General features: G+C 52.2%; 1 protein-coding gene across 2 annotated transcripts in view; it reads left to right on the top strand.

The window, feature by feature from the left end:
- Positions 1 to 13,591, top strand: part of VWCE (von Willebrand factor C and EGF domains) — a 30,959-nt gene extending 17,368 nt beyond the window's left edge. Inside the window, exons 8-20 of one of the 2 annotated variants that reach the window (XM_074272583.1) lie at positions 1,037 to 1,506; positions 1,584 to 1,677; positions 2,489 to 2,571; positions 3,199 to 3,286; positions 4,137 to 4,222; positions 4,485 to 4,602; positions 5,190 to 5,255; positions 6,562 to 6,654; positions 8,874 to 8,956; positions 9,499 to 9,589; positions 10,275 to 10,357; positions 10,998 to 11,088; positions 12,115 to 13,591. In XM_074272583.1, the coding sequence (XP_074128684.1) occupies positions 1,037 to 1,506; positions 1,584 to 1,677; positions 2,489 to 2,571; positions 3,199 to 3,286; positions 4,137 to 4,222; positions 4,485 to 4,602; positions 5,190 to 5,255; positions 6,562 to 6,654; positions 8,874 to 8,956; positions 9,499 to 9,589; positions 10,275 to 10,357; positions 10,998 to 11,088; positions 12,115 to 12,746 (2,078 nt within the window). In that variant the 3' untranslated portion in view covers positions 12,747 to 13,591. Of the gene's footprint in view, positions 1 to 1,036; positions 1,507 to 1,583; positions 1,678 to 2,488; positions 2,572 to 3,198; positions 3,287 to 4,136; positions 4,223 to 4,484; positions 4,603 to 5,189; positions 5,276 to 6,557; positions 6,655 to 8,873; positions 8,957 to 9,498; positions 9,590 to 10,274; positions 10,358 to 10,997; positions 11,089 to 12,114 lie in introns of both variants that reach the window. The other variant, XM_074272582.1, reaches the window with a different exon arrangement.
- Positions 13,592 to 17,070: the final 3,479 nt, after the last annotated feature.

Genomic DNA, 17,070 nt, shown 5'->3' with positions numbered 1-17,070 from the left:
ATGCCCTGGGCTAGGAGAAGGCAGCTGCAGTGGCCAGTGCCCAGGATGAGTGCCCAGGTCACACTCCCCTTTCTTTCTCCTGTCCTGCTTCTTGGTGTGCCGGCTTCGGGAGCCAGGGAGACAACAGTGTGACCGAGGAGATCCAGGGGGCCCAAAGGGATGCTGGAGAGGAAGAATTGGCAGCGGTGGGAAGGGGTTTTGCTTCTTAGGACCACCCTGTACTAACCTTTTAATTGAAAGCAAAGCACAGTCTGTAGTTTGTGCTCTCTGAGGCTGAAAAAAATAGGAAGAAAGATTGTTTTTCAATCGATCAATAAGTATTGGTTAGACAGTACGACAGGCCCATAGCCCATGGGGGAAGGGACCTTAGAGCAACTTGAGTTAGCCTCTCTCCCATTTTATAAATCAGTAAACTGAGGCACAGATAAGCTGGGTAATTTGCCTAAAATCACACATTAGTAAATGTGTGAGCTTCATATTCCATCACCCTGTCCTCTGCACCACTTGAAAGCCTGTTGAGAGGATGGAACTATTCCAACTCTTTTAAAATTATTTTTATTTTTAAAAATTATTGAATATTTTTCCCGCTTACATTCAAAATAATTTTTTTCATTTTTTAAAAATGTTTGAGTTCTAGGTTCTCTCCCTTCTCCCCCATCCACAATTAAGAAACCACTTTGAAGTTACACAAAACATTTCATAAAATTCAAGTTGTGAAAGAAAACATAGAGAGAGACAGAGACAGAGGAGACAGAGAAGGGGAGAGATACAGAGAGATGCAAAGAGAGAGGAGAGAGAGACAGAGAGAGAGAGAGAGAGAGACAGAAACAAAGGAGACAGAGACAGAGACAGAGAAAAGAGAGAGACAGAGAAACAAGAGTGTAGGGAGTGGGCAGGAGAGGAATGGGCCCCTCCCTGGAGAGCTGAGCAGTGACCTGGTTGCCCACTGGTTCGGGTGGGCAGCCACCAAGGTTCTTTGAGCTGAAATGCTGTGACCCTGTGGAGCCGCATCTGCCCTTGATGCTCTCTCTTTCAGCGTTTCCGAAGGCCGTGCTTGCCCCCTCGGCCATCCTGCAGTCCCTCCAGCACCCCCCGAAGATGCTGCTGCTCTTTCCGGAGTCCGGCCTGCCCGCCCTGCCTCCCGGCCACGGCCCTCCCTCCCGGGCCCCGGGTCCCCCACCAGTAACCAGAACGACCCCAGCCCCAACACTGCCCTCGGCTCTGCCCGGCCCCCCCGCCTCTGCCCGATCTTCCATGCCCTCGGTTCCCACAGCCCCCCCGTCCCCCAGCCCCTCCTCTCAGGGAAGAACGGTGAAGCCATCTATTCTGGCGGGCCTGCTGCCCCCCTCGCTCCTGCACAGCGAGGGGCTGAGGACCCCTCCTCCTCCCAGAGGCCCCTCGACATCTCAGCCTTCCCCAGCACCGTCCCCTTGCTGGCACCAAGGAAGCAGCCGCGAGCACGGGAGCCGCTGGACCGAACCTGGCTGCTCGCACTGTCGGTGCCAGGTGAGTGCCAGCCGGTGGCCCCGCCCTCTCAGCCCTGGTCCCTGCGGCCTGGGGGTGACTGGTGTCTCCTGTTGTAGGATGGTGCGGTGACCTGTGACCGGGTGCGGTGCAAAGCTTCCTGCTCCCACCCGCTCCCCTCCCCAGAAGGTAGCTGCTGTCCCAACTGTTCAGGTGAGGAGCAGCTCGGAGGGCCACTGCCCTGTGTGGGTCTGGGCCCCTCCTCCTCAGGGGCCAAACCCGCCTCCCCAAGCTGGTCCCAGAGTCAGGAAATCAAGCCTGGCTTCCAATCCAGGCCCTCGGCTGGGGAGCTGGACCAGTGGCCTCCAAGGCCTCTTCTGCTCTAGATCTATGACCAGTGGTTAGAGCCCAAGCCCTCTAGAGGCCCTGCTGTCTTTTGCACTGCATCACGTGGCCTCCCATTTGACAGGCACAACTTGTTCCTGTAGGCGTATTGGGCATTATTCTCCCCATTTTACAGATGGGGAAAATGAGGCTCACTGAGGTGGTGAGTTCCCAAGATCACATAGTGTTCCCAGCTCTGGCTCTCTAAGTGCCAGATCCACCCCAAAGAGCAGGGGATGTGTGTCCTCCCTGAGGCCCCAGCGGGGCTCCCCTCCCTCCACCTCCCTCTGCTTCCCTCTCATCCCAAGGTGGACGTGGGTCCCCTCTTCCCCACCGGGTGGAGGAGGGCCGTGGGGAGCCTCCACCCCACAACCTCTGAAGGAGGTCCTTCTAGTGCCAGCGCGCCTCACCCTGGGGGGATGTGGCTTAATGAGTTCCACATTGGGTGATGGCTGATTCTTTCCAAGTTCGCAAGTCTGCTTTTGCTTTGGTCCAAGTCTTCGTGGTTGGGGGGGTCCCCCTTCACTGGGGCCATGGGAGTGGGGAAGAGCTGCCTGGTTGGGGGGGTTTCTGGGCCTCCCCCCTTTCCCCTTTGGGGCCGAGTTCCCCTGGGTCGCTCCATGTCCTCCCTGTCTCCCAGGTTGTTTTTATGATGGTTTACCCAGGGCCGAAGGGGACGTGTTCTCCCCTGCCAGCGAGAACTGCACCATCTGCGTCTGCCTTGTAAGTGTGTCTCCTTCCAGCCTCCGGCCGGGGGGGTTTCCTCGGCTCTCTGGGGAACCCGAGAGGCACAGAAGCTTGCAGGGGGAAGGCAGGAGCTGGCTCAGGCTCGCCAGATGGGGCCCTACGGCTCCAGGATGGAGACCTGGGGCCGCTGGGAGGAGGGCTCCTGCGAGGCGGGGGTGCCCTCGGCAGGCAGGAAGGGGTTAACCAGCAAACGCAACCCATCTGGTTAGGAAGGGAGGGGGAAAAGGCTCCTGAGGGGACCTTGAGCTGCTCTCTCTTCAGGCACAATATTTGCCAATGTATTAACGGAGTCAGTGGGAAACCCCGGGGGTTCAACTGTAACCCCAGCTGGGCCTTCTGGGAAGCTCTCCTGCTCAGGACGCTGCCCGCTTTCTGGCCAGTGCTGGTCAGGGGCTCAGTGGCCGAGATGAAATCTGCTAATAAGTGGATTTAGGGGCAGCTCCGTCAGGGACGTGCCCACCTCCGGGCCTCTCGATCTCCTGGAGACCTTGCTGGTCAACCAGCAAGGCAGGAGGCTGAGCATGTGGTGGAGAGCAGGGAAAATCGGGGGGCTTGAAGCCCTCCAGCCCCACCTCAGCCACCCTCCTCCCCCGCCTCCTGCAGGCCGGGAACGTGTCATGTCTGGCCCCCGAGTGCCCTCCCGGTCCTTGCCTGACCCCTCCACAGTCTGACTGCTGCCCCTGTGTCCCAGGTAAGTTTCTCCGACTCGCTCGGGCTCCCGGTGCCCTCGGCCAGTCCGGACCACCTGAAAACATGGTGGACAAGAACGTTTGGTGGCCCTTTGAAATGGGGCAGCTGCTGGGCTGGGATTGGAGGGACTGGCCCCAGGTGGAGCGGGCTCTTCCTTCCCCCTCACACCCCCCAGAGCACTTTCCCAATGTGCTTTTTAACTTGGTTTTCGTCCATGATGCGAGAAGCAGCTGCTGTGACCTTAGCGGTTTGACGGGCTGCATTTGCCATTTGGCAGAGGCCCTGATCCCACGAGAGAGGCGGCCCCTGGAGTCTGGACTCCTCAAGGGTCTGTGGCCTTGGACGAGCCCCTTGCTCTGTGGAAGGGCTGGTCTGACCTTGGAGATGTGGCTCCTTATGCCCCATGTGACTTCACACGACTTCACACGACTCTTTGAGCCTCAGTTTCCTTACCTGTGAAATGGAAATAATTATCTTTAATCTACTTCCCTCTCAAGGCGATTGGCAGAAGAGCATTTTGCAAACCCTAAAGCGTTATACAAACATGAGCTATTGGTATTCTGGTTGTGACGATACGTCTGGGCTGTCCCCCCTCACGTCTAGCCGGCCAGGGGTCCCCCGCGGTTTCTATCAAGAATTGGCTCCTGCACATATTCATTGCCTGCCAATTTCTATACCCAGACTGAAAAACAGAATTCTTTAGGGGGGAAACAGAAGTGGCTCAAGGGCACAGGGATCTTCCCATAAGCTCTAGCTGCCGCTGGCAGTGGGCCATTGCCCTTGCACGGTATCCCATCTTCCCCCTTCCCGAGCTGCTGGCGTGCAGAGGGCTTAAAACGGTTCCTTCGCAGCACGATGCTATTTCCATGGCCGATTCTACCCGGAGGGGGCTGAGTTCAGCGGGGACGGGGATGAATGCACCACCTGCGTCTGCCAGGTAGGGAGCGGCTGACCCTGGGCGCTGTGCTTCCTGGCGGTTCTCCTGGGGGAGGGGGTGGGAAGCAGTCAGGTAGCTTTATCCCATCTCTCTCACCTGCCCCATGACCTCATGTCTTTTGGCTGTTGGGGAGGGGCAAAGGATGAGGAGCAGGAGCGTGATGGAGTTTTCAGGGCCTGGCTCTCGGCCCCCAACTCCAGAACAGGCTTCTGGAAGAAGTGGAGGAGCCACATCTATTACCCGCCTGTCCGGTTCCTTTCAGAACGGGGAAGTTCAGTGCACCTTCACGCCTTGTCCAGACCTGGCCTGTCCAAGAGAGGAATGGCAGCTGGGGCCAGGCCAGTGTTGCTTTACCTGCCGAGAGCCCACCCCTGTGTCAGGTGAGGATGGCCCGATAACCTTTCCTTCCTCCCTCCCATCCCCTGCAATGGAGGATCTCAAGCTCGGCAGGGACCTTAGAGGCCCTTTGCGTGAGAGCCCAGGTCTGGACGGGCTAAAACGCTGGCCCAGATCTCAGAAGACAAAGTTCACTAGGGATAAATGCAAAGTCCCGTGCAAGGGTTCAAGCAGTCAACCTCTCATGTATAAGATGAAGGGAATGTGGCTGGACTGCAAGCCATCTGAAAAAGATCTGGGGTTTTAGGGACCCACAGGCTAGAGGTCTTCAGGCAAAGATGGCAGTGGATTCTTGTACATGTGTTTCTGAGGACTCTGCCAAGTTTCCCCGATTCTAGAATTTAATTCAGTCCGACTCTGAGCAGCAAGTAGTCACCTGGGCTCTGCTGAGAGGCTCCCGGGGATGGGGACTCATTGCCTCCATGGTGTCTCCCTTCCAAATCTGAGCCTTCAAAGCCACCTGCCACCTGTAGCCCCGTCCCTTGGCCATGCCCTCTGCCCCCCTCCTTCCCTTCCCCTTCCCACTTGTTCCCTCACCCTTGGTATCTCTTGCTTCTTTCCTTGTGGCCAGGCTGCTCTCTCGATGACAATGGAATTGAGTTTCCCATTGGACAGATCTGGTCCCCTGGTGATCCCTGTGAGTTATGCATTTGCCAGGTGAATGACAGCCTGTTCTACCTCACTCAGCTATACCCGTTCTCCCTGGCCCGGGCCAAGGAGAGAAGATTCCCCACTCATGCCCGCTCCCTGGCCTCCTCGGGAGCCCGGCCCTTACTGCCCAAGGCTGAGCTGCTTCAGGCTGCCGGCCAGGGAGCTTTGTGTAGCTGCCCCCATCCCCTGGGTGCTCTGCCCCTGTCCCCTGGGTGCTCAATAGTTTAGGACCCAGGTATTCTGTGAAATCAAATCTGGGGAAATGGAGGCTGGCTATATACCCGAATCCTCCACTTGGGAAGAAAAAGCCATTTAGCATGAGAGACGTCATGATGTAAGGTAGAAAGTGGGCCTGGCCCTCAGGAAGACTGGGCCTCCAGGTTTGCCTTGGACAGTTTTCTAACTCTGGGCAAGTGACGTGGCCTTCCTAAGCCTCAGTTTCCTTACCTAAAAAATGGGGAGGTAGAATTAGATGGTCTCCCTGGCCCCTTTGAGCTGTGATCTGAGAAGAGAGATACGTCACTGTGTGTGCTTTCCGAGACATTATTAGGGAGCTGATGCCAGTTTGCCCAAAGCATCGGTAAGCACTTCTCAGATCCTCTTCCACGGTGGCTCCCTAACCCTTAGGAAAGCTTACCTTCCTGTTGAAATAATATTCCCATAAGAGGGAGGGAAGAATTGCCCATGAGTAGCACATATTGGATTACTTGCCATCTGGGGAGGGGGTGTGGGGAAGGGAGGGAAAAAATTGAGAACACAAGATTTTGTAAGAGCGAATGTTGAAAATTATCCATGTAGATATTTTGAAAATAAAAAGCTTTAATTTAATTTTAAATTAATTAAATTTAATAATTTAAATTAAATTCATTTAATTTAATGAAATAAAAAAAAAGAAAGAAAGAAATCACATTCCCATATGGAAAAGAGGATATTATTGTACTCTGTAGATTTAGGGCAGATGGGTCCTTCACCCTTGAACCCAAGGGCACCGGCATTGGAGATGGGTCAGGCTGGCCCCAGCTTCTGGTTTAGTCTGGGAACGGTCTGCCTGCGGAGGGAGGTTCTGGGGTGTTGCTTTGTTTGGGGCCCAGGGCTGTTCTCCTTTTCTGGTACACTGCCTTCCCCGGTGATCTGGCTCGCTCTTCTCTCGGGAATTGGAGCTGCCTCCTGCTGCCGGAACAGCATCTTCCTTTTTTCTGAATGGAGCTTAGAGGGGTGTTGGGAGAGCAAGCCCGGCCTGGCTTCAGGCGGCACCTCAGAGGTTCTGTCAAGTGCCTCCTTCTTTCAGGCAGATGGCTCTGTGAGCTGTGAGCGGACTGACTGCGTGGAGACGTGTCCTCACCCCATTCGGATCCCAGGACAGTGCTGCCCCGACTGCTCGGCAGGTAAGCAAGAGGGATTAACGACTCTAACTCTAAATCTTTCCCCGAGTCCCCTCCAACGGGATCCACTTGCAGAGGGTTGGGAGCCCAGAGACCTAAACTCATGGGGTCAGGATTATGATAGAGCTGCAAGGAACCTTAAAGGACATCCGTCCACCCAGGCAGATAGTCAGACGAACAGTGAACAGCTGCTAAGTGCCTACTGGACACCAGGCATTGTACCAAGTGCTGGTCATTGCGTCATAGAGCTACATCCTCACTTTTCAGATGAAGAAACTGAATTCCCAGGGAGTGAAGTGCCAAGCTCATTCATTTGGGTAGGAGGATTTGGGTCCAGATCTTTGTAGGACACTGTGCCGCCATCTCAGCTCTGCCATTGGCTGGTACACAGTGTCATGGAACTAGATAAAGATTGCAGAGTTTTGGATGGACCCCCTCTAAAGGATGGAGGACAAGAAGGATGTAGACAAGAATTTTATAGGATGGGTTTCTATCTGTATCCGTGGAGAGAGTAGGTATCTCATGGAAGTGATCGGGGGAGGCAACCCTTCTGAAGGAAGCCATTTCCTTAAAGGATACCTTCCAGCTAATCTATATGTATCTTGGCTATGTTAGTTATTTCTGTATTATCTTCTGAATGGGAGCTCTCTGAGGCCAGGGGCAGTTTTGGCCATCCCTAGCCTTTGACTCAGTGCCCAGCATATGGTAGGCATTTAATAAATGCTTTTTGTTTGATGGCAGATTCTTTAAAATAGCTTGTCAAAGGCCAGAGTTTTTTTTTTTTTTAATTAAAGCTTTTTATTTTCAAAACAAGCATGGATAATTCTTCGACATTAGCCCTTGCAAAACTTTGTGTTCCAGTTGCCTGCCCCCCTCCCTCACCCCTTTCCCAGATGGCAACATATATTGGACTATATGTTAAACATGGTAGAAATATATGTTCAAACCAGTATATGTAATATACAATTCTCTTGCTGCACAAGAAAAATCAGATCAAAAAGGGAAAAAATGAGAAAGAAAACAAAATACAAATAACAACAGAAAGAGTGAGAATGCCATATTGTGATCCACTCAGTTCCCACAGTCCTCTCTGGGTGCAGTTGGCTCTCTTCATCACAAGGTCATTGGAACTAAGACGAGAGTTTTAAAGCAAACTTTAAAACAATCCTCCCTGCTTTGGGGCTCATTTCCTCACAGAAAAGTGAAGGGTTTGGCCTATATGATCTCCAAGCAGCTGCCATGTTACCAGATGTTAGTGCTCTATTCAATTCAACCTGCAATTATCCTTTGTACCAACTAAGCTCCTCAACTCGGGATGCAGAGAGTACCTTGGAATGGCCACATTGGTCTTCTGAGCTCATCACCCAGTTGGGGAATTGGGACTTGCACATAGTGAGCCACGTAAAATGGCTAAATTAAATAAAATTAAATAAATAAAAACTAAATTAAATAAAATCCTGTTGTAAAATGTATAAAGCAGATAGTAAAACTAGGGGGTGATCAGGAGTGGGAGAGCATCTCTGGGGCTCGAGCTCTTGAGGAAAAACCCACTGGTGGGTTTTAGAGAAAGGGAAGAGTGCAGGCTGGGTGGGGAGGGGGAGAACAGTGGGCAGAATTCCACGCTATTAGGCCATCTCATCAGAGGGAGCTTTAACTGGGGAGAGGCTTATTCTCCTTTTAGAAGCCCCAGCTTCCCTCCCTGATTCTGCCTGCCCCTCCCCATTCTACTCTTCTCCCTCTGGAACTTCTTATTGCTTTGGATATGCTTTGTATCTAGCTGTGTCCTTGACGGTTTCCTCCAGAAGGATGGAAGCTTCTTGTGGCCAGGGAGGGTTTCCTTCCTGTCTATTTCCAGCATCAAGGCCATTGCAGGCACTTGACAGTCGTTTGTGAAATTGATCTGAGAGTAACTGACATGACAAACAGTGAGACCCAGAATAGAATCCAGACTCAAATAGGAAATTGATCTGAGAGTAATTGACATGACAAACAGTGAGACCCAGAATGGAATCCAGCCTCAAATGGGAAATTGATCTGAGAGTAATTGATTACAGAGTGAGACCCAGAATGGAGTCCAGCCTCAAATGGGGAGGCAGATCTGTTGAGCAAGCTGGTGGATGGCTGCGTGGGGGCTGCCCCGTGGGCCAGGAGCTGTAACGAGGCACTCGCGAGCATTCCAGAAGGTCCCTCTGATCCGGCCTTTTTGTCTCCCTCCCCCTTAGGCTGCACTTACACAGGAAGAATATTCTATAACAACGAGACCTTCCCCTCCGTGCTGGACCCCTGCCTCAGCTGCATCTGTCTGGTATGACAAACCAGAAGGGCCCCGCTCCACTTTTAGCCGCTGAGCTGGAGGAAGCCCGCTTGGGACAGGCTGCCTTTTGTGCCGGTTCCAGCAGGTGCAGGAGCCTCCCTCTCCCATGAAGACCGGCCTTGGATCTGGGGTCCGAGTCAGCTCTGGCACCCCCCTGTGTAAAAAGGCAGGAGGGGCAGATTTCCCCCGAGCCCCACCCCCAGCACGTGTGCCTGCAGCAGGCCTCTGCAACTTCGCCCCCAAGGACTTGCAGAGTGTTGGAGGCTAGACCCTTCTTACCTAGAATGCCACTTCCCACGACCTGGGAGCCCCATTTCTCAGCCACCTCCTCCTGCTGTCCCAACAGCACTAAGGGGCTGTGGGACTCTCCTTCTTTATTCTGTGGGACTCTCCTTCTTTATTCCCTGAGCCATCTTGGCTGTGTACTCTCGGGCTCAGCTTCCTGGGCTGTAAAATGGGCAGAGGAAAGGGTTCTATGAACCTGCAGGGTCCCTGAAAGCCCTCTCCCCCAGAAAGCTTCTGTGTTTCTCTAGCTGGGCTCTGTGGCCTGCTCTCCCGTGGATTGCCTCATTTCCTGTACCTACCCGTTCCATCCCGAGGGGGAATGCTGCCCGGTCTGCCATGGTGAGTGAGCGGCCCCCTAGGACCCTCGGCTCATTCATTCAGCAAATGTTCACTCATCATAGACTGCGTGCCAGACATGGTACTCAGCGGCCCGGCCCCGGGGAGTTCCGATTCTCCTGGGAGAAATATTGTGTGCACATAGAACAGACACAGGGTCCTCTCTATGTGTACGGGCATAGAATGTGTTGGCGAGCCGGCTCTGTCTCTTCATGGACCTTATTATCCAGGGGGTTTTCTTGGCCAAGAGACTGGACCGAAGCGTAATTTCCTTCTCCAGCAGTTATGGCAGATGGGTTAAGTGACTTGTCCAGAGCCCCATGGCCAGTAAGAGCCCAAGGTTGCATTTGAGCTCAGGCCTTCCTGACATGGAAGCTGACTCTATCTATGATGTCTCTGGGCCTTTTAAAATGCATACAAATTGAAAAGCACCATTTTTGGGGAAATTGGGGAGCAATATCAAGGAAGAGTCTTCTAGGAGCTTTGGAGAAAGCTTGCTGCTCTAAAAGGCAAAATAAGCAGCAGTGCATTCTGGGTGTGGAGCGCAAGGCCCAGAGGTGGAAGATGAGCAGGGACTAGGATGCACGAGCGGGCAGGGGTAACATGCAGGAAGGCTGGATGCAGCCCATGGGGAGGGGATTGAAACTCTCTGTGCAATACCGGTGCTGTTCCTTCTGTCCTTCTGCAGACTGTAACTACGAAGGAAGGAAGGTGGGCAACGGGCAGGTGTTCTTGCTGGAGAATGAGCCCTGCACTCGCTGTACCTGCCAGGTGAAGGATGCCCACCAAGGGAGAGGACCTGCTGCCCCTGCCCTCAGACTCCTTTTTACCCCCATCCCCACCCCAAAGCTGGGCCAACAAAGTCTTGGCTCTCTTCGGCCCCTTCCCCTCTCGTTCCTTTCCTTTGGGGACCCAGGGAACGATTGATTTAAATGGATCGTAATTTCAGAGCCAGAAGGGATATTAGAGACCATCTAGACCAGCCCTCTCATTGTACAGATGAGGAAGCTGAGGCCCACAGAGAGGAAACAGCTTGCCCATAAGGTCTGGTAGGTCAGTGGTTAGAGCACTGGCTTTGGAATAAAGAAGATGTGAGTTCCAGTGCTGTCTTTGGGAGCCTTGTGGCCAAGTCACTCCCCACCTTGGGCCTCAGTTTCTTAATCTGTAAAATGAGAGGTCTGAGATCCTTTCCAGCACTAAATCCATGATATTTGGATGCAAAATTTGAACTCAGCTCCTCTGACTGGAAAGCCGGTGTATTTTGCATTCGACTGTCCTGGCTTGCTGCTCCTCTGTGCTGGGTCCCAGGCAGGGGCCGGGTCTCAGTGGGAATATTTCTATTTGGAGGCTTCAGAGCGGACGGGCGTTCGTTTGGGCAGGGTGGCTCACTGGTTCTTTCCTGCTCCCTCAGCTTGGGGAGGTGAGCTGTGAGAAGGTCACCTGCCAGCCAGCCTGTGCCGACCCAGGTCCGGCATCCAGGGACTGCTGCTCCTCCTGCCAAGGTGAGACCCTCGCCCTGGCCTCCCTCCCCCCTTGGCCTTATCCCTTGTTCCTCTTGGAGTCAAAGACTGTCACAGTAGGCAGGAACCTCAGAGGTCACTCTGCCCAGCCCCTCCCCCCCCTTTACAGATGTGGAAACTGAGGCCCAAGGCAAGGAAGTGATTTAGGATACTAAGATCAAAGATCCAGAGTTTATAAGGATCTCAAAAGCCCCTGAGTCCACCCCTCCCCTATTTTACAGATATAGAAACTGAGGCTCAAGGCAAGGAAGTAATCTAGGATACTAAGATCAAAGATCCAGAGCTTGTGAGCCCCTGAGTCCACCCCCTCTATTTTACAGATGTGGAAACTGAGGCCCAAGGTGGAAACAGGACAGGATAATAAGATCAAAGATCCAGAGCTTGTGAGGATCTCAGAAACCATCAATTCCATACCAGCTCCCCCCATTTTACAAATGAGGAAATCGAGGCCAGAGTAGGGAAGACACATCTCCAAGATCCTTCCAGATAGATGTGACAGAGGTGGGATTCGAAGTGAGCTCCTCTTGCCTCCAAAGCCACGACTTTCATGCTTAATCAGGCTACAGGAGTTAAGAGGAACTTATTAAGCGCTTACTATGCGCTGGGCCCTGGGCAAAGCTGTGAGGATCCAAAGAAAGACAGGAAATCCTCCCAGCTAACATTTGTCCAGCGCTTTAAGGCTCCACGAATGTTATCTCTCTGTACCCTCCGATAACCCTGGGAGATGGGGGCCATCCTAGTGGCCCTCTTACTGATAAGAAGCAGGATGACAGAAGTTCCTTGACAGCAGTTAGGAGTCAGCAGTTTGGCTTCCTTCCTCCAGATGCTGTGCTTGTTTCCCCATGTCAGCAGCTGCCTCAGAGAATAGACGCTGCCTCAGAGAGCAGACACTGCCTAGGAGAAGCCCCCGCTCAGAGCCGGCCGGCCAAGGGCTGGGAGCAGGGGGAGGACGCAGTATTTGCACTGACTTTGTTTCCCTCCCTTCTCTCCCTGCCTCGAAACCGTCAGGGGTCTTGCTTCCTGTGGAAGGGATAGCTGAGCTCCCTCTGCCCGAAGCCTCCCAGAACCCCCGAGAAGCGGCCGTGACCCCCCAGAACTGCAGCATCAGCTGTGGAGACCCCCGAGCTGATGCTCAGAGTCCGGAACCTCAGCGGCTCCAGGTCCCGTTGAGGAAGAATGCACCGACTGTGGAGACTTTGCCCGTGGAGCCCAAGGGGCCGGAGCCCTCTCGCTTGCCCCAGCCACGGCCAAGGCCTTTCCTGGGTTCTTGCTCCTCACCAGGGTCCTCTTGCCTCAATCGCTTCACACCGGGAGCCTCTCATCTACCTCCTCCCTCCCCAGAGGTTCCTCCGTCTCTGCCGGCCGTGTCAGCGACGTCCCCCCCACCGTCAAGGGTTCTGGGAACCCTCCAGGCCCATTCAGCATCTGAGGGGGTTTCACCACCCCTTGTCAAAGTCACAAGGTCTTCTGGGCCTTCTGAGACCAGGCAGGAGCCTTCAGAGCCCCCCACAGTCAGTTCAGCGATTCCGGGGTCCTCTTCCAACTTTGCTAGACTTTCTTTCTCCCCTACAGCCTCTCCCAGGTCTCCCTGGCTGAAGCCTATGGGGAATCCTTCCCATAAAGGGGAACAGAGAGTATAATGGGGTCTTGTTTGGAGGGCTGTGCCAGCAAGCCTGTGGGGGAATGGAGGGGGAGAGAGACAGAGAAACAGAGACAGAGATAGAGGGAGACAGAGAGATTCCTGGTTCAAGGAGCGTGTGGGACTTTTTGAGATGTCTCTGGTGAAAGGGATGGGAAGGAAAGGCCTGCCTCCACAGGGCTTCCCCCTCATCCCAGCGGTACCAAGTCCGTATTCAACAGGAAAATTGGAGGCCTCCCAGACCCTGCTTCCCCCAAGACAGCACTGAGCCCGGGCAGATGGTGGAGAGAAGCAGGTCACGGTCTCCCCAGCGTGTCAGGCCACCTTCCCAACCCCTTTCTCAGGTTTCCTGGGAAACATCAGGAAGTGGGGAAGAGTTGGAGGTCTTGGAGCCGGACCACGTGTTCAGGAGCTTCAGCAGCTTCCCTGTGGTTGTGTGACACCCCCAGCCTCATTCTCAGCTCCAGGTTTCCCCATTAAAGGTTTTCTCAGTTAGCCCAAACTTGCCCTACTCATTCCCAGCCCTCTCTCCCCCTCACCGCCCTCGCTACCATAATCCGAGCCGAGAACAGCCGGGGACAGTTTAGATGGGAGTCGATGGCTACATCCTAGGACACAGGAATAAAAATGGGAATTTTTGATTTGCTTGGTTGGCTCAAGGAGCTAACTCCCCGATAAAGAAACTCCCTGTACAATGCAGATGGCAGGGCCATAGATAGAACACCAGCCCTGAAGTCAGGAGGACTAGAGTTCAAATCTAGCTTTAAATACTTAATACTTCCTGGCTTTGTGACCCTGGGCAAGTCACTTAACCCCAATTGCCTCAGAAAAAAAAAACAAAAACAATGTAGGTAGACACCTTTCCTACAATTGATATTCTGAACAAAACAGGCTAGAACATGGAGAAGTTCAGGAAATAGCACCTTTTTCTAGAAGAAAGAAAAAACCACATCTTTACCTCCTCATTTCGGTCCTTAATCTGAGGGCAACCTCCCCAGTCCAGCAGCCAAACTCTTGCGTACCCTGACATGAGGGTCCTGGGTAAATTATTTATACTCTTCATAGTGGCCAGGAGGGAATCCTTCATTTCTTGCATTTGTATTCCTGGGGCCTAGCATACAGTAAGTGCTTCATAAATCATTGTGGATTGATTGGTCACTGTGTGCTGAACAGAAGTTCCTTGGGTTCAGTCCAATCCAATCCAACAAATGTTAAGCACCTACTCTGTGCCAGCTGCCACATAACAAGGATCAAAAGAAAGTGGTCCTTGCCCTCAGGAGGGCGTGCTGTAGAAGATCATCACGTATCAATAAGTAAATGCGGGGCAAACACAGAAAGTGCAATGAAACTGCAAAGTAATTCGGCTGGTGGAGGAGGAGTTCAGTGAAGATTTCACTTTCCCCAAGGGATTCCAAGAGATGGAAGGGGAACGGTCCAACCATGGGGAACAGCAAGTGGGGGGCTGAATTTCCTCAAGGGATTCTAAGAGATGGAAGGGGAATGGTCCAACCTTGGGGGACAGCAAGTGGGGGGCTGAATTTCCTCAGGAGATTCCAAGAGATGGAAGGGGAACGGTCCAACCTTGGGGGACAGCAAGTGAGTAAAAACCCAAAGAACAGGAAGGTATAGAGAGACCCGCCTCCCAGTGAGTGGATTGATGTTTCCAGGTATTGAACCTTCTAGGAGATCCGTTTGTAGGGATGAGAAATAAGAATGTTTGGAAGGGATGGCTTGAGAGTATAGCAGGGTTTGGCTGGTGACCAAGTACCCAAAACATTCTTACCCCCAAAGGCATTGAAGTGAATTTGCAAGCCTGGAAAGAAGCTCTAATATTCTTGGATCTTCATGTCATCTCCCGCAAAATGGCGGCAAACCCATCTCTTCCTTCCAAGCATCTGCAGCTGTCTTTGGGCAGATCGTGGTTTCATATGGGCCCTCCCCCTTTTTTTCTTTTGGTGGTTGGGACCAGGCACGGTTTTGCCTCAGTTTGGCAAGAATTCAGATGGGAAAAGCCTGCCAGGAGAGGGACTTGGATCACTTGTTTGTCTGGCTCTGACCTCAGTCCTGAAATATGGGGTTTTGCCTCCCCAGTCAGATAAGGATGGTGAAATGCTAGAGAGAGACTTGAGAAGGGCAGTGAGTTTGCGGGGAGAGCCCATGTTATAGGACTTGGTTACCCAGGAGGAGGGATAGACGTTAAAGCACAGACTCATTGGAGCCGGGTGTATGACACACTGACACAGGGAAAATCAATTAGAATTGAGCTGCACGGCCCCAGAGGGTAAGCGGGTATTTCAAAAGTTGACTGGATGTAAGCAAGAACTTCCTCCAGTCCTTGTTGTCCTGTTGTTTTCAATCGTGTGCAAGTCTCTGAGGTCCCATTTGAGATTTTCTTGGCAAATACTGGGATGGTTGGCCATTTCCTTTTCCAACACATTTTACAAATGAGGAAACTGAGGCAGATAGGGTTCAGTGACTTGCCCACAGTCCCACAGCTAGAAAGGGTCTGAGACTGGATTTGAATTTAGGAAGATTAGTCTTCCCAGCTTATTCACTATGGTGTCACTTAGCTGCCCTAATCCTACCAATCAGAACTATCCAAAGGGGATCGGGCTACCCTGGGACACAGTGGGATCCCCCCTCACTGGAGGCTCTCAGACGGAATGTGTCAGAGAAGCTCCTATTTTATTTTTTTTTCCGAGTTAAACTAGACATCTCTGAGATCCCTTCCTGAGATTGTGGACTAGGATTTCCCAGATGCAATTCATTAGCTCTTAATAGTATTTATATAGTAATCAAAGGTTTGTAAAGTGCCTTTCATTTATTCTATTTTGATCCTCCCAACAACTCTGTGAGGTGGATGCTATATTTATACCCATTTTATAAGTGAGAAAACTGAGGCTAAGAAAGTTTACACAAAGTAACTTGCCTAGGAAGTCACAGAGCTACTGTGTATCTGAAGCAGGATTTGAATTCTGATCTTCCTGAGTGCAATCCCAGGGCTCTGTCTATGGCCACATTGTTCCACTTGGCTATGGAACACTTTGAGGTGAGACCTGTATTGACAAGCTGGGGCTGCTGCTGTAGGGCAGGTGGAAAAACTTTGGGGATAAAGAAAGGAACAAGGGAACCGATGACACCGATTTTCGCAGTTCCCTCACTCCTTGTCTGGGCGTCCCCTATATCAGGGGAGTTACGAGATATGTTACCAGGTTTCATAGTACAGGCAGGAAAAGAGTTTAGAATCATGGAGTTGAGAAGGGAGCTCAGAAGCCGGTTAGCTCAAGTCTCCCATTGCTACAGAGAGAAAGACTGAGGCCCAAAGAGATGTAGTGATGTTAGTAACAGATGTTAGTAAGGAGAACTGGGCTGCAAACTTAGGTTCTGCTGGGAAAGGGGGACGAAAACAAAGGCAAGTAAATTCCCAGTTGTTCTGCTGTCAAACAGGGAGCACCCATGATGACATCGGTCCTGTTGACTCTAAATGCAGGGTTCTTTCCCCTTCACCAGCTCAGTCCTGGTCTCCCATTTCCCAAGCTCCTAACCCCATAATATGGCATAAAGGGAGGAACGAAGGAGAAGCCCCAAGGCTGGTTTTCTCTTTGTTCATTAACATTCGGGGTTCTCCATCCAACTCCCCATCCCAGCGGAGGAGCATCTGAGAAGACCTTGAATATTGGGAACTTAAAGGGGATCGGGCACAATCTTTCCCGAGTCCTCATTTGGCTGCCAGGCCAACCCGGCTGTTTCTGCTGTCAAAGATGGACAAGCATTGGGCATAAAGATGTCCCCAAGAATCCAGAGGCCCAAGTTCATCGTTGAGAAGCCACTGCAGCGGCCTTCGTTGTTCTGGAGAAAAAGGGATGAGAGAGAGTGCTAGAGACCTGATTGAAAAGCATGGGGAAGGGTGAAGGATGAACAATAGACTGACCAAAAATCAGAGCGGGCCCAGTCAACAGCTTCTGGGGCAAGGAATTTAACCTTTAACCAAAGAATAGCATCTAATCCCTTTCTGTGAACTACAAGAACCAGCACATGGCTGCCTGATTAATGACTGTTGGGTCTCAGAGAACTTATACATTCATTGGCCTAGAACGGGAAGGGAACTTGGAAGCCATAACCTCATTATTTTACAGATGAAGAAATGGGGCCCAAGAAATTAACACTTGCCCAGGATCACACAGCTAGCAAATATCCAAGGCAGACGTTGAACCCGGGTTTTCCTACTACACTATCTTTTGAAATTTAGGTTTTACTGGGGGAAGGGAACAAAATATACAAAGGGAAATAAATGTGGTTTTTCTGGGGGTGGAATAGAGAGCACC

The sequence above is a fragment of the Sminthopsis crassicaudata genome, chromosome 6, assembly GCF_048593235.1.
Source record: "Sminthopsis crassicaudata isolate SCR6 chromosome 6, ASM4859323v1, whole genome shotgun sequence".
Taxonomy (NCBI): domain Eukaryota; kingdom Metazoa; phylum Chordata; class Mammalia; order Dasyuromorphia; family Dasyuridae; genus Sminthopsis; species Sminthopsis crassicaudata.
Note: the sequence above shows the minus strand (reverse complement) of the source record. Positions and strands in the feature narration are given on the sequence as shown.